This window comes from Natrix helvetica (assembly GCF_964273705.1).
Source record: "Natrix helvetica genome assembly, chromosome: 6".
NCBI classification, from domain to species: Eukaryota; Metazoa; Chordata; class Lepidosauria; order Squamata; family Natricidae; genus Natrix; species Natrix helvetica.
Window position 1 is genome coordinate 6,613,786 of NC_138553.1, and position 24,618 is coordinate 6,638,403.

The 24,618-nt window shown below is 42.8% G+C and overlaps 1 protein-coding gene across 17 annotated transcripts in view; it reads left to right on the plus strand.

The window, feature by feature from the left end:
• The first annotated feature begins 6,956 nt into the window (after positions 1–6,956).
• CELF2 (CUGBP Elav-like family member 2) overlaps positions 6,957–24,618 on the plus strand; it is an 834,627-nt gene continuing 816,965 nt past the window's right edge. For 3 of the 17 annotated variants that reach the window (XR_014175745.1, XM_081957834.1, XM_081957850.1), the window contains exon 1: positions 6,967–7,270. Coding sequence is in view for 16 of the 17 variants with exons in the window: in XM_081957834.1 (XP_081813960.1) it covers positions 7,218–7,270 (53 nt within the window). In the remaining variant the exon portion in view is untranslated. Of the gene's footprint in view, positions 7,271–24,618 lie in introns of all 17 variants that reach the window. The other 14 variants (XM_081957836.1, XM_081957842.1, XM_081957835.1 and 11 more) reach the window with 8 other exon arrangements.

Here is a 24,618-nt window from a genome sequence, read left to right on the forward strand (position 1 = left end):
ACACTATAGAGAGAACTTTTTTTTCTTCTTCTTCTTCTATGAATAAAAATGGTTATAAATTAGAGCAGTCCATAAATAAGAGCTCCGAGGTAGAGATTATTCAAAATCCACTGAAAGAAGCTAGGAAGATCTCATAAATCTTCTTGCTTATTGTGGAATATCAGCATTTCTAAAGTAAACTTTCACCTCCAAGGGATACTTTCCACATCAAGGGATATGGATTGCTCAACCCAAAATCTCCCCCCCCACACACACACACATGTGAGGTTTATACAATACCTTAAATCCAGGTGTGGTATTCACTTACTTTCCCTACCGGTTCTCAAATGTGAGTGCACATGCGCCCCAAATAACGCATGTGCTTGGCCTTTGATGCAAGCGCTTTGATCGCACACGGAGCTTACATGGATGCACGTGACTTGAAAATGCACCTAAATAGGGTGGCATAGAGCCGGGACGGGTGGATGCGATTTCTACTACTGGTTTGGGCAAACCAATCCGAACCAGCTGAATACTATCTCTGCTTAAATCCAAGGTAACCAGCAACATTTCTTTGATCACAGAAAAAAGAAAGAGTCTCCAAATAAGCCACATTTTGTCCTTAACATTAAGTTCTGATTCACAAAACCTACTTAGATAATTGAATTACCAACCCACAAACTACCAACTTGCACTTCCTTTGGCACGCATCAAGCTAGGGCAGGGCAGAATTCACACAAGCATGAGGAAAGATTCACTTTTAAGGTCTAAAACTCATGGTTGGCCACCCTCAACTTGTGGCTTGAAATGATATGTTGGCCTTTTGCATTTTACGAAGTGTTGGAAGAAACGCTCAGTTCAGAGGAGGATTGCTCCCAGTTTGTCCCGGATTGGGCAAACCAATAGTGGTGGTGGCAGCAGGCTCCGCCCACCTGCCCGGACGTTCCTGTGCATGCGCAGAAGTGTTGTGTGCATGCACGCAAGCAAACCGATAGTAAAAATAATGGAAATCCCACCATTAGTTCAGTTCAAAGTGGAGAGAAAGACACTGGAAACACGGAGGCTGCTTGGAAAGCTGGTTTAATGGAGCAGAGCCATTAAGCACATGGTCCTGGTGCAGCTGAAGACCTGGAGTAGAGGGTGAGAGTTATTTATATCCTCTCTTGGGCTTTGAACTTGAGCTTCCTGTTGCTGTGGCAAGGGCAGGTATCCTATTGGTTGCTGTAGGGGTCATGTGCAAATCCTAGGAGTTTGTCTCAGATAAGTCTGGTTGAACTGTGCTGGATGATGTAATATCCCCGGGTGTCATATGGTGAGCTCTGCTGCTAGTTGGGTAGAGGGCTAATCCTATTATGTCCTGGAGGGTGAAGGTGTTTTGTCTTGTAGATAAGCTGGCACCAAAATATCTCTTGGGGGCTGACTTTCTGGTTTTTTTGGTGGGTGGGGGTGGGAGAAGGTGCGTCTTATGCTCCAAAAAATGCAGCTGAAGGTTGGACAATAAGCACTAGGAAAAAAGTTGCACAGATGGGATTTATTTGGCATGCCCTTGGTTGTATAGATATACCATCTCCTGAAATAGGTACCTGCTAAGCAGATGGGTGCTGATATAAATCCAAAAAATTAAAAACCACCTCTTGTGACCTTGCCAATCTCATTTCTCTGTAGATGCTGAAGAGCTGAAAGCTGCTTCCCCCCCCCCCCCCTTGGCCTTATGACCCAGGATCCGCAGAAAGGGTTAGAAATAAATGAATTGTGCTTGTCCAATCAAGATTGTCTTTTTTTAAAAAGAAAAAAGACTCTAGCCAATTTAAAGAAAGCTTTGTGGGTTTTTTCTTTCTTTTGCCTTGGGAAAGCAGAACAGGGTATATTTGGGGTGTACCGCTTCTGATAGAAAACCTAGCAAAAACGCCATCGCATTTTTCGATTTGGCAATATGAAATATGTCGATGCTTTTTCTTTAACAACTAATTCAAATTATCTACTGAGACTGTATTTCTCTTATTCTTCTCTTCCTTCCTATTACCTATCTCTTCCCACTTATGACTATAACCATGTTGCTTGTATCTGTACAATTTATATTGTTTTATTTGTTTCCTAGTATGATTTGATTGCTTATTAGTAACCTATGACTATCACTAAGTGTTGCATCTTATGATTCTTGATTTTTTTTTAATGTACACAGAGAGCATATGCACCAAAGACAAATTCCTTTGCAGTAGGTAACTCCACATCTCCAAATTCCAAACTCCACATCTTTTTTACATCGTGGCGACCAGAACTGAATGCTAAGTCGTGTCCGACCCATCGCAACCCCATGGACAACGTTCCTCCAGGCCTTCCTGTCCTCTACCATCCTCTGGAGTCCATTTAAGCTCACGCTGACTGCTTTGGTGACTCCATCCAGCCACCTCATTCTCTGCCATCCCATTCTTCTTTTGCCCTCAATCGTTCCCAGCATGAGGCTCTTCTCCAGGGAGTCCTTCCTTCTCCTTCTTAGGTGGCCAAAGTCTTTGAGTTTCACCTTCAGGATCTGGTCTTCTAAAGAGCAGTCAGGGTTGATCTCCTCTAGGACTGACTGGTTTGATCGCCTTGCAGTCCAAGGGATTCGCAGGAGTCTTCTCCAGCACCAGAGTTTAAAGGCCTCCTAAGGTAAAAACTGAGCAACCTGCAATATGGGTTAGCATAGATGAATTTGGCCTACCACAGTTAAATTGGATGGGCCTTCTGAGGGAAGACGTGATCCTTGCCACCTAGCAATTAACCTAGATGCTCTCTCAAGTTAGTACTTCAATATTGGAATGTTTGTTGGATAAAATTGCTCCACTTTTATTTCAATAGATTTATCTCTGGCCTTTCTTCCAGGATCTTCCATCATTGCGTCTCCAAAATAGTGACCCTGCTATTTATAAATTACTAGCTGATAACCCGGCATTGCCCGGATATTTATTTATAAGGAGGAAATGTCAGGACCAAACGTAATTTCTAATGTTGGATTTCCCCCCTTACCAGAGGGAGCCCCTTTGTGGAGTACTGTGAAGTACTGTTACCATGACAACTCGACTGTGCTGCACAGCAGAAGCCATTTTACGGCAGTACAGTAGAATCCATTTTAAGGCACAATAGGCTGTATCTTAACAGAACACCCACTCCCAAGGGGTGTTAGGGGTGTCTTATCCCCACAGTATTTGTTTCCAGAGTGTAAGTCATTTGTGTACCAAGTTTGGTTGAAATTGCTTGAGGCGTTCCAGAGTTATGCTGGAACATACACAAACACACACAGCCATTGATAGATAGATAGATAGATAGATAGATAGATAGATAGATAGATAGATAGATAGATAGATAGATAGATAGATAGATAGATAACCAAGCTTAGTTGACGGTACAAATACAATCACTAGATTTTTACCTGGTGTAGTTAAATTGATGAAAACTGCTGAGAGTCATAATTGGTTTGAAATATACATTCATACACAAACACATCAGAGGAGAAATAGTTAGAAAAAAAGCTCATATGATTGAAGCCAATTGCAAACTTCCTACATAAACAAACCAAGATTTGATATTATGTTTTCTCTCCGTTTACTGGCCTCGGTTTAGTTTTTGCATTCTTCTTCTTGCTAGTTAAAATGACTTATGTCCCATTTAACAGGCATGTCCATTAAATCAAGGCTTCCCCCATTAAATAAAAAGATTACCTGTTAAACTGAGGATTTACAGCAAATGACACCATGGATGTCAATTATATAATTACAGAAATGACATAAATTGATCCAAATGGTATAAAATTGGATTTAGCTGACACCCTCTCCCCACGGTCCATTAAATTGAGATTTTAGTGTACATAACAACTTTTTCGAATATGCCTTAGCATTACTTGTAGACGTTTTTGGACCTGCAAGAAAAAAAGGGGTAGCAGAATTTAATTTAGAATTTAATCTTCAGAGGTAGAAATGTTCCTTACCTGTCACGTAAATGGGGAATTTATGAAATTATGGAGTCAAACTGAATTAAATGTTGACTTCACCTCAATTTCCTTTCCCAAAGTTTTATTTGCAGTTGTCATCAATAGTCAACAGTAGGTTGGATTCACTGTTTGTGATGTGTAATATATGTTGGGAGTTTTGCTATATCCGTACAGGTAGTCTAGTCCTCGACTTATGACCACAATTGAGCCTAGAATTTATATTGTTAAGTGAAAACAATTATTAAGTGAGTTTGCCCCGTGTTACGACGTTTCTTGCCACTTCCAAGAATCACTGCAGTTGTTAAATTAATAACACGGTCGTTAAGTGACTATGGCTTCCCCCATTGACCTCGCTTGCCAGAAGGTTGCCAAGTAACTCCTGAACACTGCTATCCTCATCAATGTGATGAAGTTGTCAAGCATAGGGATGTGAATCATGTGGCTATGGGGATACCGCAATGGCCATAAGTGTGAAAAATGGTTATAAGTCACTATTTTCTCTTACAGTTCCTGTATCTAAACGGATTGTAGAAATCTCCTTGAGTTGAGTTTGCATCTTGGTTATTTGGTCTAATTCTTTGGCAGTTATGTAGAAGTTGCCTTTGTGTTGATCTTTTTTTAATGTACATGTATACATCCAAACTAGCCTCTGTTGTTTCTTTGTGTCATATATGTGGGTATATGCCAGGGGTGTCCAAACTTGGGAACTTTAAGACTTGTGGTCTTCAACTCCCAGAATTCCCCAGCCAGGTGGCTGGGGAATTCTGGGAGTTGAAGTCCACAAGTCTTAAAGTTCCCAAGTTTGGACACCCCTGGTATACGCCTACTTTTTATTTATTTATTTATTTCTGTCATGTTTATGTCGTGATGGTGACCCTTCCTACCCTCTCCCCTGCTCTTACTACTCCTCCCTTTCTTCCTCTCCTTTACCCTTTCTTCTTTCCCTCTCCTTTCCTCTCTTCTCCTCTCCTCTTCCCTCTCCTCCTCTCTCCCTTCCCTCCTTCTGTTGTGGTATTTTCAGATTTTCCTCTTCAACCTGATGCATTTTTGGGCTGGCGTTCGAGCAAACTCGGTTCTGTATTTACATAACTCTCTTAAGTTCCCTCTTCCTCCTTTTATATTGTGTTATAATAACTCCACATATAACATCTTTTAAACATACATTTGTATATTATTATATTTTCTCCCTCTTTCCCTATTCTTCTTTTAACAGTGTGTCGTCTGGATTATTTAATCTGTATTCTTTTATTCATATTCCTTTTCTAATCAATTATAAAATCACTCCCATGTCTTGAAGTATACCAATTCCTCTTTATCTTTAATTCTCAGTGTTATTTCTCAACCCCATTTTAATGGAGTGTCACCTATACTGTTGGAGATGACTAACTGTCAAGTTACAATTTTTGGGGACAGGGAAGGTGTTTCTTCTCTGCTTAACATTAACAATGTGTGGTTGGGCTTAATTTGCACCTTGAGTAGAATAGAATAACAGAGTTGGAAGGGACCTTGGAGGTCTTCCAGTCCAACCCCCTGCTTAGGCAGGAAACCCTACACCACTTCAGACAAATGGTTATCCAACATCTTCTTAAAAACTTCCAGTGTTGAAGCATTCACAACTTCTGGAGGCAAGCTGTGATTGTTTGTTCTCACTGTCAGGAAATTTATCCTTAGTTCTAAGTTGCTTCTCTCCTTGATTAGTATCCACCCATTGCTTCTTGTCCTGCCTTCAGATGCTTTGGAGAATAGTTTGACTCCCTCTTCTTTGGGGCAGCCCCTGAGATATTGGAAGACTGCTATCATGTCTCCCCTAGTCCTTCTTTCATTAAACTAGACATACCCTATTCCTGCAACTGTTTTTCATGTTTTAGCCTTCAGTTCCCCTAATCCTCTTTGTTGCTCTTCTCTGCACTCTCTCCAGAGTCTCCACATCTTTTCTACATCGTGTTGACCAAAACTGAATGCAGTATTCCAAGTGTGGCCTTACCAAGGCATTATAAAGTGGTATTAACACTTCATGTGATCTTGATTCTATCCGTCTGTTTATGCAGCCTAGAACTGTGTTGGCTTTTTTGGCAGCTGCTGCACACAGCTGGCTCATATTTAAATGGTTGTCCATTAGGACTCCAAGATCTTTCTCACAGTTACTACTATTGAGCCAGGTACCATATATACTTTACTTGAAAATGAGCAACTCTTGCTACCTACTGCAAAAGTAGAAAGAACCAGGCTCAGGTGAAGTTCTAATGTGTTTGTGTGTGTGGGTGGGGGAAGATGAGGAGAGAAAAGAGAAGAATAAAAAGAGAAGAGAGAAGAGAAAGATGAGAAAATAAAGAGGGAGAAAAGAGTGAAAAGATTAAAAAGAGAAGAGTAAAAAGAGAAATGAGGAGCGAAAAGAGGAGAGGTGGAGGAGGAGAGGAGAAAAGAGAAAAGAAGGGAAAAGGAGGGAATGAAAGAGGAGGAAAAAAGAGAGATGATTAACAGTAAAAAGAGATAAGAAGAGGAGATGAAAAGTAAAAAGAGAAGAGAGAAAAGATAAAAGTGGAGAAAAGAGAAATGAAGAAGGGAAAAGGGAGGGAAAAGAGGGAAGAGGAAAAAAGAGAGAAGAGTAACAGCAAAACTAGAGAAGAGGAAGAGCGAAAAGAGAAGAGAAAAAAGGAAAAGAGAAGAGGAAGATGCATGAGTTTTTAGTCTTTCAAAATCGGGGTGGGAGTGGGTTAGGGAATCCCCCCTAAATTCTGGCCTATTGATCCCCGCTGTTGCGCCGGGAAGTCAGTCCGTGGGAAGTAGCCTCCCCCCTTCCAACCCCCAGCCCCCTGCTCAGCGGACAGCAACTCTTCAGTTGGCGGCAATCGGGGACCGAGCTGCAGCCGCTCCGGGCGGAGGCGAAGGCGCTTCCCTCAAGGTTAAGCCTCGCCTGTGCCTGCCGCCTGCAGGGGCGGACGGTGCGGGGGCCGAGCCGGGCCGGCGCAACTAGCGAAAGGGCAGCGCTTGGAGCCTCGGGGCGCTTTTTCCCCGCTCGCTTTTCTTTTTTTTCGGGAAGCGCGAGAGAGCGCGGAGGGGCTTTTATCCAGGAGGGAGGCGCAGCCGCTCGGTTACTTTCTGGCGCCGAGGAGGAAGGCGCGAGAGAAAGAGAGCCGGGCAAAGCGCGAAGCCCGCGTCGCTTTCTCTTTTCTCTTTGCTCGGCCGCTTTGGGCTATTCGGTCCAGCTTCCCGGCCGCATCTCCGAAACTGCTTGGCTTTAAAACGGAGAGAGAGAGAAAGAGACGGAAGGATGGTTTCTCTCATCCCCGACCTGGAGCCTCTGAAAAGCTGGAAAGTTTTGAGGTAAGCCACTTTCCTTGCTTTTCTCTGCGGGGGGGGGGGGGGTCCTCGGGGACTCCGCCGGAGACGCTTCTTCTGAGTAAATCCGAAGTAAACCAAACTCGGTGGCCTGGAGTGACACCCCCCCCCCCAACCTCGGTCACTGCAAACGTATCTTTAAAACGGGGAGACAGGGGGGGGCAGGGGTAGGTGGGTGGGAAATCTCTGGGAGGGGCGGGGAAAGTTACCGCTTAGACGACGGGAAGTTTGCGAACTTTTAGACTTAAGGTTCCTCCCCTCTCCCCCCCCTTTCTCTTTCCCTTCTTCCCCCTCTCCCTTCAACCTCCTCAGCCCTTCTTCTTCCCTCCCTCCTCACCCCCTCTCTCCTGCTTTTCTCCCCCCTTCCCCCCTCTTCTCTTTATTCCTCCCTCCCCGTCTCTCCCCCTACTCCCCTCCCTCCCCACCTCTCTGCTTCCTCCTCACCCTCTCTCTTCTCCCCTCCCTCCTCACCCCCTCTCCTCTTTCCTCTCTCCTCACCTCCTCTCTTCTTCCCTCCCTCCTCACCCTCTCTTCTCCCCTCCCACCTCTCTTCTTGCCTCCCTCCTCACCCTCCTCTCTTCTCCCCTCCCTCCTCACCCCCTCTCCTCTTTCCTCCCTCCTCACCTCCTGTCTTCTTCCCTCCCTCCTCACCCCCTCTCCTCTTTCCTCCCTCCTAACCTCCTCTCTTCTTCCCTCCCTCCTCACCCTCTCTTCTCCCCTCCCACCTCTCTTCTTCCCTCCCTCCTCACCCTCCTCTCTTCTCCCCTCCCTCCTTACCCCCTCTCCTCTTTCCTCCCTCCTCACCTCCTCTCTTCTTCCCTCCCTCCTCACCCTCTCTTCTCCCCTCCCACCTCTCTTCTTCCCTCCCTCCTCACCCTCCTCTCTTCTCCCCTCCCTCCTCACCCCCTCTCTTCTTTCCTCCCTCCTCACACTCTCTTCTCCCCTCCTCACACTCTCTCTTCTTTCCTCCCTCCTCACCTCCTCTCTTCTTTCCTCCCACCTCTCTTCTCCCCTCCCTCCTCACCCTCTCTCTTCTCCCCTCCCTCCTCACCCCCTCTCCTCTTTCCTCCCTCCTCACCCTCTCTCTTCTCCCCTCCCACCTTTCTTCTCCCCTCCCTCACCAATCTCCTCTCTTCTCCCCTCCCTTACCACCCTCCTCTCTTCTCCCCTCCCTCCTCACCCTCTCTTCTCCCCTCCCTCCTCACCCCTTCTCCCCTCTTCCCTCATCTCCTCTCTTTTCTTCTCTCCCCTCCTCCCCCCTTTCCAATTAGTTCCTTTTTTTAAGCTCAGGAGGTGTGGGGCTTTAGACAGGTTTTTACTATTGTGGGGGGGGACGGGACAGGGGAGGACTAAAAGCGCCTCCCAAGTGGATTCTCTTGGAGCCCTGAAAAAGGATTTCATTTAAAAAGTGAAAGTTGGAAGAACTTTCAAGTGCCCTGAATGCTGTATAAATATATTTCGTCCCGTTCTTTTCAGTCTCGTGGAAAATTTTGGAAGCGATTGCTTGTTTAAGATAAAGCAGGAAGAGCCAAAGATTCCGCTCCTTTAGCTGTTGGGATTTTATTTGACTTTATTAGGTACTATTTTATTTTCTTATTTTATTTTTTATGTCAGGCAAGAGTGATGGGTTGGACCTAATCCCCTGAAGACCCAACATGTGGCAGAAAGTTTCCAAAATCCCAATTTAACTCACTTTGCAATGACTTTTTTAAAAAAAATCCTGGGAGGTCTGCCCGCTTTGCAAAAGACTTTTAGGAACTGGCAGGGGTCCAAACTCTTAAATCCCTGGGGTGTCCTATTAAATGAAACCCCCTTTGATACATAGAAAGCATTTAAAAAAGAAAAACCAGTTGTTGTTTCAGATTGTGTTGATTTTATGCATGTTGCCAAGACATTTGGGAACCAACTTGGGGAAAGCATGTTGTGTGAATGTGGAGTAGAGGATTTACGCATGGAGGGCGAGGTTTCAATGCTGGCATTTGCCATGGAGGTTTTCAACCCTACCTTGTATATCTTCCCCTAACTTGTCAATTTGAAGACATGTGGACTTTAACTCCCAGAATTCCCTAGTCAACATGTTAGGTAAGGAATTCTGGCAGTTGAAGTCCACACACCTTGAAGTTGAGAAAGTTGAAAAACATTAGTGTATACAATGATGATTGGAAGAGATACACATTTGGATGTATGTATCATCGCCTTCTCCTCCATCTTCTGGAATACTGCATACAGTTTCGGGCCACCACATTATAAAAAAGAAGAAGGAATTTTGGGAAGACTGCAGAGGAGAACAACAAAGAGGATTAGGGGCCTGGAGATCAAAACATATGAAGAACGGTTGCAGGAACTGGGTATGTCTAGTGTAGTAAAGAGAAGGCCCAGGGGTGACATGATATCAGTATCCCAATATTTGAGGGGCTGCTACAGAGACGAGGGGGTCAACCCAGGGGTCAAATTCAATTTTTTTTTACTACTGGTTCTGTGGGTGTGGCTTGGTGGGCATGGCAGGAGAAGGATACTGCAAAATCTCCATTCCCTCCCCACTCGGGGGCCAGCCAGAGGTGACATTTGCCAGTTCTCCGAGCTACTCAAAATTTCCACTACAGATTCTCCAAACTACTCAAAATTTCCGCTACCGGTTCTCTAGAACCTGCTGGATTTCACCCCTGGTTTTCCAAAGCACCCAAAAGCCAGAAAAGAAGCAATGGATGGAAACTGATCATTTGTCCAGAAGGGAATGGGGCAGGGGTGTCAAACTCAATTTCCTTGAGGGCCGCATCAGGCTTGTGTTGAGTGGTGGGATTCAAATAATTTAAAAACCGGTCCTCTGCCCTCATGATTTCTTCCAATAACCAGTTCACCAAATAGGTCAGAATGTTAACAACTGGTTTTCGCGAAGTGGTGAGACATCCCTTCCAATCTTGTTAGAATAGAATAACAGAGTTGGAAGGGACCTTGGAGGTCTTCTAGTCCAACCCCCTGCTTAGGCAGGAAACCATACAGCACTTCAGACAAATGATTATCCAACATCTTCTTAAAAACTTCCAGTGTTGGAGCATACACAGCTTCTGGAGGCAAGTGGTTCCACTGATTAATTGTTCTAACTGTCAGAAAATTTCTTCTTAGTTCTAAGTTTCTTCTCTCCTGGATTAGTTTTCACCCATTGCTTCTTGTCCTGCCTTAAGGTGCTTTGGAGAATAGGTTGACTCCCTGTTCTTTGTGACAACCCCTAAGATATTGGAAGACTGCTATCATGTCTCCCCTAGTCCTCTTTTTCATTAAACTTGACATAACCAGTTCCTGCAACTGTTCTTCCTATGTTTTAGCCTCCAGTCCCCTAATCCTCTTTGTTGCTCTTCTCTGCACTCTTTCTAGAGTCTCCACAGCTTTTCTACATCGTGGCAACCAAAACTGTGTGGCCTTACCAAGGCATTATAAAGTGGTATTAACACTTCATGTGATCTTGATTCTATCAAATGAAGTTATTCTGTTATTCTGTTCTAGGATGAATTTGTATGAGCCTCTTGGACTATCTGTCATTCAATCAAGGTAGTAAATGAATAACACTGGTAGGGGAGTTCACCACTGGATTTACCACTGGAGACCCCTTCCAGTGACCTACTACAACGACCTACACACAGTAGGTCTTGTCAACAAACAATATACAACAGATGCATGGATACTAGGCCCAAACATAGCTTATTTTGCCTTTGAATTAGCACGATGGCCTAAACCCACCATATTAGCACATCATTTTGCCTTAAACAAAGTGACTTGAGAATGAATGTGGATGGTAAACTATCTAGAGAGCTCTAAACCCACACCAAAACACAAGGAAAGGCTCACCCATTCTCCTGCCCCTTGTGCTAAAATTGTAGGCTTTCACTGTGGCCATGTTCACACAGCATGCTCAGTTTTTCAAAAATAAGAATTATTTCCTTCAGGCAATATACACCAAGCTATGACAAATAGTAGCCGCATTGGCTGAGTTCGCACAACCTCTGCTAAGTAGCATACAGATAAAGCAAGGCTTAACGTAATGAAGATTAGGATGTGAAGGTCTAACCTATTTTGAGCATTTTGTTGAAAAGAGGCAGTTTGCAATTGACAACTAGCGTGTTTGCTTAAAGCTAGGCCTATTTGTAAGGTAAAGTCAATTGAATTCACCTGGAAATTATTATTACAGGGTGCTTGGTTGCCAGATGTTTGGACTGATTTGGAATTTTTGTTCACAATGGTTGTGTTTCCAAGGACCTGGGAATAAGCAGATGTAGACATTTGATGGTATTACAAATAATTGTCAGAGGATGTAAGCTGTTCCTAGTAGAGCTGCCTTTTGCAATTGACCGATGGGGATTTTGTCAATGCTGATGAGATTCTATGGGGCTCCAAATGTTTAGGGATTCCACCCAAGGCACCTATGTATTGGTAGTATCTTTTAAGTTATTTTACCATTATTGTTATTATTAGATTTGATGACCTACATATACACTCCGTAAGTGAAATGGGCAGACTGGATGGATGGATGGATGGATGGAATAGGTAGGTGGGTGGGTGGGTGGGTGGGTGGATGGGTGGGTGGATGGATGGATGGATGGATGATAGATAGATAGATAGATAGATGATAGATAGATAGATAGATAGATAGATAGATAGATAGATAGATAGATGATAGATAGAAAGATAGAGATAGATAGAAAGATGATAGATAGATAGAAAGATAGAGATAGATAGAAAGATGATAGATAGATAGATAGATAGATAGATAGATAGATGATAGATAGATGATAGATAGATGATAGATAGATAGATGATAGATGATAGATAGATAGATAGATAGATAGAGATAGATAGAGATAGAAGGAAAGAAAGAAAGACAGAAAGATGATAGATAGATAGATGATAGATAGATAGATAGATAGATAGATGATAGATAGATGATAGATAGATAGATAGATAGATAGATAGATAGATAGATAGATAGATAGATGATAGATAGAGATATAAATATAAGATGATAGATGGATAGATATAGATAGATAGAAAGATAGGAAGATAGATAGAGATAGAAAGAAAGGTAGATAGGTAGATTGGTAGATATGGGGAGGGAGGGAGGGAGGGAGAGGACTTCGTCTCTCCAATAGAAGAGAATATTTGCAGCTCAGGATTGAACTGTGGGATCCTTGTTTTTTTTTAATGTCATTTCATTACCCAACTAGGTAACATCCTCAGTGTGAGCGAGTATGGGGTTTTCTCTGTTTACATACAAGTGGCTTGCCCTGTGATTGTTGGTGGGGTTAGGGTGTTGTTTTCTTCTTGTAGCTTCTTGATTAGGCTGTTGTTTATTGCTTCTTTGTCTGAGTTGGTAGTTTCTTGATCAGGAATACTGCACTCTGCACAACCATTACATTAATGTGGATTTTCTTGCCCTCCCTCCCCCCCCCCATGTCCGGTTTTACTAACTGTTAAAGCCGTGAGAATCTTATTAGAACATGAAAGTGATCCTCCTCCTTGTAGAAAAGAGCAAATCTTTTCCCAAAGTCAGTTGGAAAAGTTGTTTTGATGTTGACAGCGTGCTCTTCACCGCAAAGGGGGTGGTGGTGGTGGGGAGGGGGGGGAGAGAAACAATAAAAAGAACAGAGGATCACACCTGCTGCTAAAGTCTTTTTATTTATCTTCTGAAAAGGTGAGGATACAACTTCAGGAGAGTTTTGGAGTTTTTTTTCCTTAGCCTGTGATTTAAAAGTGACCTTGAAAGTTCCAACACCAAGGGACAAAAACGGATATAAGCTCCATGTTACTAAACAGCTGTTTTGGGAATGCTGCTGAAAGTATAGCAACACATATAGGTAAATGTAAAGGTTCCCCTCGCATATATGTGCTAGTTGTTCCCAACTCTAGGAGGCAGTGCTCATCTCTGTTTCAAAGCTGAACAGCCAGCGCTGTCCGAAGACGTCTCCGTGGTCATGTGGCCGGCATGTCTCAACGCCAAAGGTGCACCGAGCGCTGTTCCCTTTCCACCAAAAGTGGTGCCTATTTTTCTACTCCCATTTTTACATGCTTTCGAACTCCTAAGTTAGCAGAAATTGGGACAAGTAATGAGAGCTCACTCCATTACGCAGTGTTAGGGATTCAAACCCCGAACTGCCGACCTTTCTGATCGAGAAGCTCAGCGTCTTAGCCACTGAGCCACCGCGTCCAGCAACACAGATAGTCCTCAGCTTACAACAGTTTGCTTAGTGACCGTCCAAAGCTACAAGGACCCTGAAAAATGTGACTTACAACCGTTTTTCACACTTACGACCATCGCAGTCAAACCCATGGTCATGTGATTTACATTCGGATGCTTGGCAACAGGTTCATATTTATGACGGTTGCAGTGTCCTGGGGGTGTTGTGATCCCCTTTTGCGACCTTCTGACAAGCAAAGTCAATGGGGAAGCCAGATTCGCTTAACAACTGTATCACTAACTCAACAAATGCAACAATTCTCCTAACCACTGTGGTGACAAGAGTCGCAAAATGGGGCAAACTTACTTAACGAATGCTTCACTTAGGAACATAAATTTTGGGCTTGATTGTGGTCGTAACTCGAGGACTCCCTGTATTTATCTGTAGAAAGAGCCCCACTTGTTTTGGGAGCTGAGTCGTATCTTTCAGGGAAGATAAAAATGTGTGGGAAAGCAAAACCTGACACGCAAAGTCGATGAGGAAGCCGGATTTACTTAACAACCGTGCTACTAGGTTAATAACTGCGGTGATTCACTTAACAACTTTGGCAAGAAAGGTCGTTAAGTGGGGCAAAGTTCACTGAAAACCAACTCGCTTAGCAACAGAAATTCTGGGCTCAGTTGTGGACCGTAAGATGAACCCTGCCTGTGGGTGTTAGTAACACTAGCAAGTCCCTTACTAACTTCTGGTTAGCATGTCGGAATAAGGATTATGGCTTGAATCCTGATCAGAGCATTGGAAGAAATATCCATCCGGTTCAGTTCCAAGCCGGGAGAAAGACACCGGAAACATGGAAGCTAATTGGAAAGAGGGTTCAATGATGAAGCAGAACCACCAAGCACATGGTTCTGGGCAGCTGATCACATGGAGTTGACAGTGGATGTTTTTTTTTTATACCTTCTCTTGGGCTTTGCACTTGAGCTTCCTGTTCCTGTGCAAGAGCATGTATTCTATTGGCTGCTGTAGGGGTTATGTAGGGGTCACAGCTGGTTCTATAGTTTGTCTCGGCTCCCAGGTTTGGTTGAAATTTGAACTGCTGAGATGATGCAATGAAGAGTCCTGTGCCTCTGAAAGGGTGTTGGGTAATTCGTATGATGTCTTCATGGCTTTGTCCTGCTTTGGATCTTGAGTGAGGGCTAATCCCACCTTTGTTGGATCTTGGGTGAGGGTTTAACAGCGTTGGATGGGACCTTGCAGGTCATCTGGTCCAACCCCCTGCCCAAGCACGAGACCCTACATCTGCCTCTACCTAGGATCGAACTCACAACCTCCTGATTGTGAGGCTGCTTTGGATCTTGCGTGAGGGCTAATCCTACCTTTGTTGGATCTTGGGTGAGGGTTTAACAGATTAACAGAGGTTGGAAGGGACCTTGCAGGTCATCTAGTCCAACCCCCTGCCCAAGCAGAAGACCCTACATTTGCCTCTACCTAGGATCAAACTCACAACCTCCTGATTGTGAGGTGAGAACTCCCCCTCTAGGCAGCAGGTTATTTGCTTATGAATAGAACTATCTATCTCTTTAAGTGCTGGCATCTGCTGGGGGCTATTGAAGAAGGCTGGGGGCTGCTTCCCAAGAGAATGCTTCTCTATTTCTCATCCAGGGAAATATAATATTCAGCCTTTTTAAAAATATTTCTCAAAATATTCCATTCTTCTAGGAGAGGGGTGGGTTCGAACTTTCTACAAGAGTTAATCCAATGATAGTTTTTGGAAGGAAAGAGGCTCATTCTATTGTCCAACCAGAGGTGTTATTCAGCCAATTCTCTCCAGTTCAGGTGAACTGCTGGCTCCACCCCCCACGCCCCAAGGCAATGCATGAGCACTGCGCATGAGCAGAAAGCATTGCGCATGTGCAGTCCAGGTGCACCTTTGTGTTCAAACATCTGCACCACTGTTGCTCAACCGTGACACCTTGAAGATAGGTGGACTCCAATCCCCAGAATTCCACAGGAGATCATGGCTATCGTCTGTGGAATTCTGGGAGTTGAAGTCCACACCTCTTCCAGGGTGGCTGAGATTAAGAAACATACAATCTCCACCATCTAAAATAATTGGAGTTTCAGAGATAGGAAATTGTTAAGTAAGCAGAGAGGGAGAAATCTCTTAGCTGAGATCCCAGCCCAAGGGTTTTTGAGGTCATGTTTGGTGAACTTCTTAAATTTAACTTCTTGTTGGCGTCCAAAGCATGACCTTAATTGGTTAGCCTCATCAAAACCGGTTATTGAGACAGAAGAAGAAGCAAACTTGAAGTTGGATTAGGTTCACATCCTTTTAAAAAAAAAGAAGAAGAATTGGGGATTAACAATGCCTGGTGTGTTCTCTGCAGGTCATGCGTTTAATTCCGACGAGGGCCATCCCGGACCGAAGGAAGAACAAAGGATAGAACACATTTTTTGTTTTTTTTTAGCTTTGGCAGTTCTGCCAGCAATTATTTCACCTCTTAATTTTGGCATTTCTGCAAACAGGATTCCTTCTTCTCCAGCCCAAAATCTGCCTGGGGTTGAAGATGGAAGCCGAAACGAGATAAAGGTTGCTCTCCTGGAATCTGAAACGCTTTTATAGAAAATTCTGAAATTCATCTAGATCCATTTTGCAAAAGGATAAAAAAAGGAGAGTGGAACGGGGGCAATTATTGGGCATTGTAGAGCAGAGGAAATGCTTAATTAAAGCTGAGAAGAGCGATTTGCATGATATTTACATACATTAAGAAATGGTGAGGTCATAGCTTGTGTTTATAAAAATCAGAGTTAGGTGGATAGTCCTTGAGATTGCCTATTACGGTCCTTAAAGTTCCAACGGTCATTAAGCTGTAATGGTCATAAAACAGACCAGTCACATGACCAGCGCAATTTTATGATATTTTTTTGCAGACGTTGTTAAGCCAACGCAGCAATCATTAGTGTGAACCAGTGGTGAAATCTAAAAAAAAATTTCCTACCCGTTCTGTGGGCATGGGGAGGGAGTGGGAATTTTGCAGTATCGTTTCCCCAGTCACGCCCACCAAGCCATGCCCAAGAATCAGTAGTAAAATAATATTTGAATCCCACCACTGATGCAAATGCAGGTAGATAAATAGGTACCACTTTGGTGGGAAGGTAGCAGCAATCCCTCTTCTTTGTGGCAGCTCCTCAAATATTGGAATACCTTTATCATGTCCCCCCTAGTCCTTCTTTTCTCTAGGTTGGCCATACCCAATTCCTGCAACCATTCTTCATGTGTTTTAGTTTCCAGGAGTTAATCATCTTAGTTCTTTGCATTTTTCCCAAAGTCTTAACATCTTTTTTCCCCATCATAAATGGTCATAAGAGTCATTTTTATCAGAGCCATTGTATCTGTTGTGGCCCGCTGAGTCAGACGGTGAGGAGGTTGGGGAGGAACATGGGCCAATCCTGGGGGCTGAGGAAAGCTCAGACGAGGGCTCTGCGTCAGAGGCAGAGAGGGAGTTAGACAGCAGTGAGGCAGAGGAACAGCTGGAGCCTGTTCCCAGTGTGCGCATGCACAGAGCTGTCAGAAGACAAGAACAACTAAGAAAGCAGGGTTGACTTAGGAGTAAAGCCACATCTTGGAGGCGATTGGCTCCTCCCATAGGAAACAAAAGTGGAGCGAATGGGGAGGGGCTTTTGCAGGTAACAATTCGTTCATTCGGTCGTTTCAAGAGTGAAAAGTTCTGTTTGTGACTGTAAGAGACTCTGTGCCCAGTTTTGCCTTGCCCTGCGTTTGGAAACTAGTTATCTGGCAACTCTCCAAACGAGATAAGGTTTGTGTTGATAAATATTCCTCAGAAAAAATGTTTGCTAAGCCTTGCTGACTGCGAATGAAAGGAATTCATAGTCGTGTAAATAAAAGGGGCTTTGCCAGGACCAAGATGCTGCTTCTTGCTTTTTAAGGAAGCTTGGATCAGAACAGGATCTTTGAACCGTCACTAAACGAATGGTTGTAAGTCGAGAATTTCCTGTAGTTGTGCAAAAAGCACTCCTTGATACAATTGCCAATTGCAAATCCAGTGATAGCTGGATATTCCTAAGCACAGGTTTCACCTCCATCCAAGAACCTTGTTTTCCTCTTATAAACAGCACCTTGTTCGGATTTAATTCCAGTGTTTTCTCTCTCATCCATTCTATTACGGAGATTTAAAAAATGTTCCATCTAATTTACTCCTGGGTCTTAAAAACACACAACAAAGGACTCTCCAGGTGGGCAAATAGAGATATAGTTGAATTTGGCAACTGAAAGTGGTTAATTATAGTTGTTGGTTTTATTTCTGTTAATTGCTGCAAAGTTTCTGAAATTTTTGATAAAATAGGTTAGTTAAAAAAAAATTTAAAAAAAAGAAAGAGGAAAAAAGTCACACTGACACATTTGTTCAGTTACACCTGGTCTTGTTCAGCTTTAGATTGGTTTTGCTTTCCAGTTGCTACCTGTATATCAATATACAGTTATTTGGGGAAGAAATATTATAATTAAGGATGTCATTGAGATTTTGATTGATTGATTTTGTGCCATCAAGTCGTATACTGGTACATAGTGATTATGTAAATGGAAAGTGGGACACGGTGGCTCAGTGGCTAAGACGCTGAGCTTGTCGATGAGAAAGGTCAGCAGTTCCATGATTCGAATCCCCAGTGCCACATAATGGAGTGAGCTCCCATTACTTGTCCCCAGCTTCTGCCAACCTAGCAGTTCGAAAGCACGTAAAAAATGCAAGTAGAAAAATAGGCATCACCTTTGGTGGGACGGCAACAGCGTTCCGTGTGCCTTCAGTGTTTTGTCATGCCGGCCACATGCCCACGAGACATCTTCGGACAGCCCTGGCTCTTCGGCTTTGAAACGTCTTACCATGAGCCACGACATGCTTATTTCATTGGACTAGACATACCCAATTCCTGCAACTGTTCTTTGTATGTTTTAGCCTCCAGTCGCCTAATCATCTTTGTTGTAATCATTTATTGAAAAAGGAAAATTGTTTCTCTTTTGTTTGTGTGTGTGTGTGAGAGAGAGAGGGGGGGAGGGAGGGGAGAGAGAGAGAGGGATGCCAGTAAGGTCAAGTTAGGCATTTCCCCCAATTTTTGATGTGTCAAGTCTAAAAGAATCTCCATTGCAGCCTTACAGGAATGGTGATACAGGAGAATTAGGCAGGGCGTGTCCACTTCCCGAGGATTTAAATGGAAAATGCACATGGAAGCTGCATTAGATTTTCCAGGAGTTTTAAATGTCTCCAGGCAACTCAAGGTCAGTGTGTGGGACTGGAAAAAAATTGATTTTGTGTGTCCCTAAACAACATATCTAGCATTTATTTTTGGTTGCTACGCAAATCAGAAACATAGAAACCTCTTCACCGGGCCAAGCTGCTATTTTGTTATGTAAATAAATGGAAGAGATGGGTCATTTAAAAAAAAAAATCTTTTCTGGGTCTAATATTTCTTCAGAAGCATCAGAAAATCTTGTACATATTCAGAAGGAGATGAGAACGTCTTAAGTACAAGGGGAATGTCGTTTTAATTTTGAGAGAACAACTCCATCCCATGTTCCTTTTTAAAAATATTATTATGGTTGGCTGCACAGCTGGCCAGACATTCAAACTGGATTTGGCACTTTTGTCCGCCTCTCCGGTTCTTCCCAAGGACCCGAGATAGGCAGATGAGGATATTTGATAGTGTTACAGATATCGTTGTAAGCTGTTCCAAGCAAAGCTGCCTTTTGCAATTGAGGGATGATTAAATGTGTCAATGCCGACGGGTGTTCAAGAAGTGCTCCAAATGTTTTAGGATTGCAGGGAGATTGCCATGTCCGCTATTCAGATTGCTATGGGTCATTGCTTGGTCAGCTAGATGTTCAAAACCCGGATTTGGTATTTTTATCCACCTCCCAAGGACTTGGGATAGGCAAATGTAGATGTTTTATGATGGTAAAGGTATTATCGCATCGGATGTAAGCTCCTCCAAGCAATGCTGCCTTTTGCAATTGACGGATGGTAAATTTGTCAGTGCTGATGGTATTCAACAGGTGCTCCAGATGTTTTTTAAAATAGTTTTGATTGAACGTTTTAATCTTTAAAAACAGAAAGAAAAGCACAACAAGAAAAAACAAAACAGATGTTTTTGGATTGCACCCAAAGTGCCTATTGCTATTGGTACTTCCTCTGCTTTCTTTTGCCACCATCGTTCTGTTTCTATTTGCAGGTCTTTTTATTTTGTGATCTTCTCCAGTTCTTTCTCTTCCGTTCTGCTGTCTCCAAGTACAGCCATGTCTGCTATCCAGATTTTATTATAGTTCATTTGAGTAAACCAGATTGGTCAGATCGGGTTTGGTACAGTGGTGGGATTCAAATATTTTTTACTAGCGGTTCGGTGGGTGTGGCTTGGTGGACAAGGTGTGGCTTGGTGGGCATGGCAGGGAAGGATACTGCAAACTCCCCATTCCCTCCCGATCAGCTGGTATTCGGGAGGCAGAGAATAGATGGGGAGGGGCCAATCAGAGGTGGTTTTTACTAGTTCTCTGAACTGCTCAAAAGTTCCGCTACTGGTTCTCCAGAACTGGTCAGAACCCGCTGAATACCACCTCTGGTTTGGTATTTTTATCCACCTATCAAGTCTTTCCTAAGGACGTGGAAAGACATATTTAAATAGTATGGTGTTAAATAATACGATGTTATACAGCATGCGTATGTATATGTGTGTTATGTATGTGTTTGGGTAGATATACACTTTTTCTTGAGAGCTGGCAACGGAATTTCATTTTTAATGTGGGCCAATCTGCTCACGGTAAAAAAAAAAAGATAATAAAAGTTATCTTAAGGGTATTATCTCAATGGATTCTAATTCTATTCTATTCTAATTCTATTCTATTCTAATTCTATTCTATTCTATTCTATTCCAATTCTATTCTAATTCTATTTTATTCTAATTCTATTTTATTTTATTCTATTCTAATTCTATTCTATTCTAATTCTATTCTATTTCTATTCTTATTCTATTCTAATTCTATTCTAATTCTATTCTAATTCTATTCTATTCTAATTCTTCTAGTTCTATTCCTATCCCTTCCAACTCCTGTTCTGTTCCATTCTGTTTTTCTGTTCTGTTCTATTCTATTCTATTCTAATTCTAATTCTAATTCTTTTCTAATTCTATTCTATTCTATTCTATTCTATTCTATTCTAATTCTTCTAGTTCTATCCCTATCCCTATCCCTATCCCTATCCCTACCCTACCCTACCCTACCCTACCCTATCCTATCCTAATACTATCCTAATACTATCCAATCCTATCCTATTCTGGACTAGAGGACCTCCAAGGTCCCTTCTGTTATTCTTTTTTAAGCCGTGGCTCTTCCATCCTGCTTTCCAAGGCTGTTCCCACACGCCCTTCCAAAGTCTTTTTAGAGACCTTTAAAGTTGCAGGCATGTTCCGGGTCTGTAAGCAAAGCCCTCATGTTCCTGCCAGTGATGGCTTGGAGGCCGCTGTTAGGTCATGGTTAATGTGAGCCAAAAATCACACTGCTGTCCCAGCGGAGATGTGTAGGCTTCAAACGTGGGCACCGGCTGGCTTTAAATCAAGCGGGTTTCTCCGAGAAGCACTAAGTGCCTAATTCTTTTGGCCAGCGTTGAGTGACAGAAGTGAATAAATGCTTTTTGGGGGGGGCTGGGGGGGCAGCGGCATTGTAGCTCTAATGGCAACACGGATGTTTCTCCTCTTTAACATAAACCAGGAGTGGCAGAAGGCTTGTCCCCTTGAACGGAGCAATTGTCTGAAATGTGGATGTAAATGGGGGTTTGATCCATTCGTTCTTGATTCACTCTGTCCTCTGACATTATTTGTGAAAAATAGAGTTCAGACACACACGCGCGCACACACACACACACACACACACCATTGTATTTCTCTCACTTTGACTTAAGTTGTAAGTGTTTGGATCAGCTTTGGGAATGGGAATAGAATAGAATAGAATATAGGGATAGGATAGGATATAGGGATAGGTAGGGTAGGGTAGGATAGAATAGAATAGAATAGAATAGAATATAGGGATAGGATAGGGTAGAGTATAATAGAATAGAATAGGATAGGATAGGATAGGATATAGGGATAGGATATAGGGATATGTAGGGTAGGATAGAATAGAATAGAATATAGGGATAGGATAGGATAGGGTAGGGTAGGGTAGGGTAGAGTATAATAGAATAGAATAGGATAGAATAGAATAGAATATAGGGATAGGATAGGATAGGGTATAAATAAATAATAAATATTTATTTCTTAGCCGCACCCTCTCCCGAAGGACTCGGGGCGGCGTACAATGAAACATATGAAATAAATATGTGGACAAAACAAACATATAACAGAGACATATACCGAGACATACACAAGGAGGAGGTCGGCTGATGAATAAAAAACAATTAGAATACAGTGAATAAAAAACCCCTAAATAATTAAATATAATTAAAATACCCAATTAAAAACCCGTCAGGAGTGATATGGTTAGATCAAAGTTGAGCCAGGCCAGCTACTTGGAATAGGTGGGTCTTAAGCTTAATACGAAAGGAGCGGAGGTCAGAGGTATTCCTAATATCCGGAGGAAGGTCATTCCACAGGGCTGGGCCCGCCACAGAGAAGGCTCTACTCCTAGGCGCCGCCCCCCGACACTGTCTAGTGGACGGCACCTGGAGGAGGCCCTCTCTGTGCGAGCGGATTGGTCGCAGGGATGTAGAGTAGGGTAGAATAGGATAGGATAGTCGCAGGGTAGAATAGGATAGGATATAGGGATAGGATAGGATAGAGTAGAATAGAATAGAATATAGGGATAGGATAGGGTAGAGTATAATAGAATAGAATAGGATAGAATATAGGGATAGGATAGGATAGAGAATAGGGATGGAATAAGGATAGGAATAGAATAGAATAGAATATAGGGATAGAATAGAATAGGAATAGGGGTAGAATAGAATTGAATAGAATAGAATATAGGGATAGGGTAGGGTAGAGTATAATAGAATAGGATAGGATAGAATATAGGGATAGGGAAGGGTAGGGTAGAGAAGAGTAGAATAAGATAGGATAGGATAGGATAGAGAATATAGGAATGGGATAGGAATTAGAATAGAATAGAATAGAATAGAGTAGAGTAGAATAGAGTAGAATATAGGGATAGGATAGGATATGATACAATACAATACAATACAATACAATACAATATAATATAGGTATAAGGATAGAATAGGAATAGTAGTAGAATGGAATAGAATAGAATAGAATAGAATGGAATGGAATGGGATGGGATAGAAGGAGAGGAGAGGAGAGGAGAGGAGAGGAGGAATAGAATAGAGGAAAGTAAATAGAAATAGAATAGACCTTGGAGGTCTTCTAGTCCAACCCCCTGCTCAGGAAGCTACACCATTTCAGACAAATGGCTATCCAACATCTTCTTAAAAACTTCCACTCTTGGAGCACCCACAACTTCTGGAGGCAGGTTGTTCCACTGATTAATTGTTCTGACTGTCGCGGAATTTCTCCTTAGTTCTAGGTTGCTTCTCTCCTTGATGAGCTTCCATCCATTTGCTTCCTGTCCTGCCTTCAGGTGCTTTGGAGAACAGGTTGACCCGTTCTTCCTTGTTGGCTGAGTTCACATTTGTTGGCCAGGTTCCCTTTTGGCATTAAGAGTCTTGTTATGAAACATTTTGATGTGAGCTCAGACCTTCCCATTGAACTTTGAGGTCACCGTATTTTTCCCCATGTTGTTCCAATATACTAATCTTTGGGTCTTAAAAAATACTGTAGTACAGACAACTGGCCGCGTGTCAGAATAACAGCTCATATATCATCAGCTTGAACAGTTCTCTGGTCAAAAATAACAAATGCAATTAAAATGTTTCTAGGATTACGACGTTGTTTTGCAAATCAGACGATTCCTAGTAATGTTACAGAGAGTGTCTTTTCCATTTTCCTTTCCTGCAACTGTGTATTTTTTCCCCTTTCTCTTTCCTTACATGCAAGCTTAGGACAGCCAAGAAAACTTTGGCACGCATAGACAAAACACAGCACAGTTTTCGTCCTCTTTTCTTTTCTTAAAAGGGGCCTTTTAAGATTATTTATTCTGAAAGTCCTTGAACGGAGAAGGAGTGCCGGTGGATTGTGTTTGGAGATAGTAAGATCTATAGGGGTAGGAGGGATGGAAAGAGAAGCAACAGCCAGCGAGCGTAAATAGGAGGTGTTTTATGATTAAGGTTGTGCGCTTATCCTAACTGCTTCCAGGCTCTTTGCAGGGAAATTTGCTAACTGTAGAAGTGAAGAGAGCCTTGAATGCGGAGGTTATGTAAGGTTGATGTACTGAAAGTTTATTGTGAAATAAGCAATGATTGGATCCCAGTCCTGTTAATGGGAAGAATAGAGTGGAGTGGAGTGGAGTGGAGTGGAGTGGAGTAGAGAGTGGAATGGAATGGAATGGAATAGAATAGAAGATCGGATGGAATATGAATGGAATGGAATAGAATAGAATAGAAGATGGGATGGAATAGGAATGGAATGGAATAGAATAGAATAGAATATTCCTATTGATTATATTATGCAAACCCACAGGTTTGCATAATATAAGTATGCAGGTTAATTCAATAATTAAGTAAATTGTGAGAATTTTTCTTCTTTCCTTCCTTCCCTACTTCGTTCTCTCAATTTCTACTCTCCTCTCCCTCCCTTTCTCTCCTCTCTTTTGGGCTCTTCAGCCTCCCCCTTCCCGTTTTCCTTCCTTCCTTCCTTCCTTCCTTCCTTCCTTCCTTCCTTCCTTCCTTCCTTCCTTCCTTCCTTCCTTGAAGTAACAAATTAACAGTCTTGGAAGGGTCATCTAGTCCAACCCCCTGCCCAAGCAGGAGACCCTGTATCTGCCTCTACCTAGGATCAAACTCACAACCTCCTGATTTCCTTCCTTCCTTCCTTCCCTCCCTCCCTCCCTCCCTCCCTCCCTCCCTCCCTCCTTCCTTCCTTCCTTCCTTCCTTCCTTCTAGTTGATTACATAATGCAAACCCGCTGGTTTGCATAATATGATTATGCAGGTTAATTCAATAATTAAATAAACTGTGGGAGAATTTTATCCCCCCCCCCCATGTTTAGGCACATTGA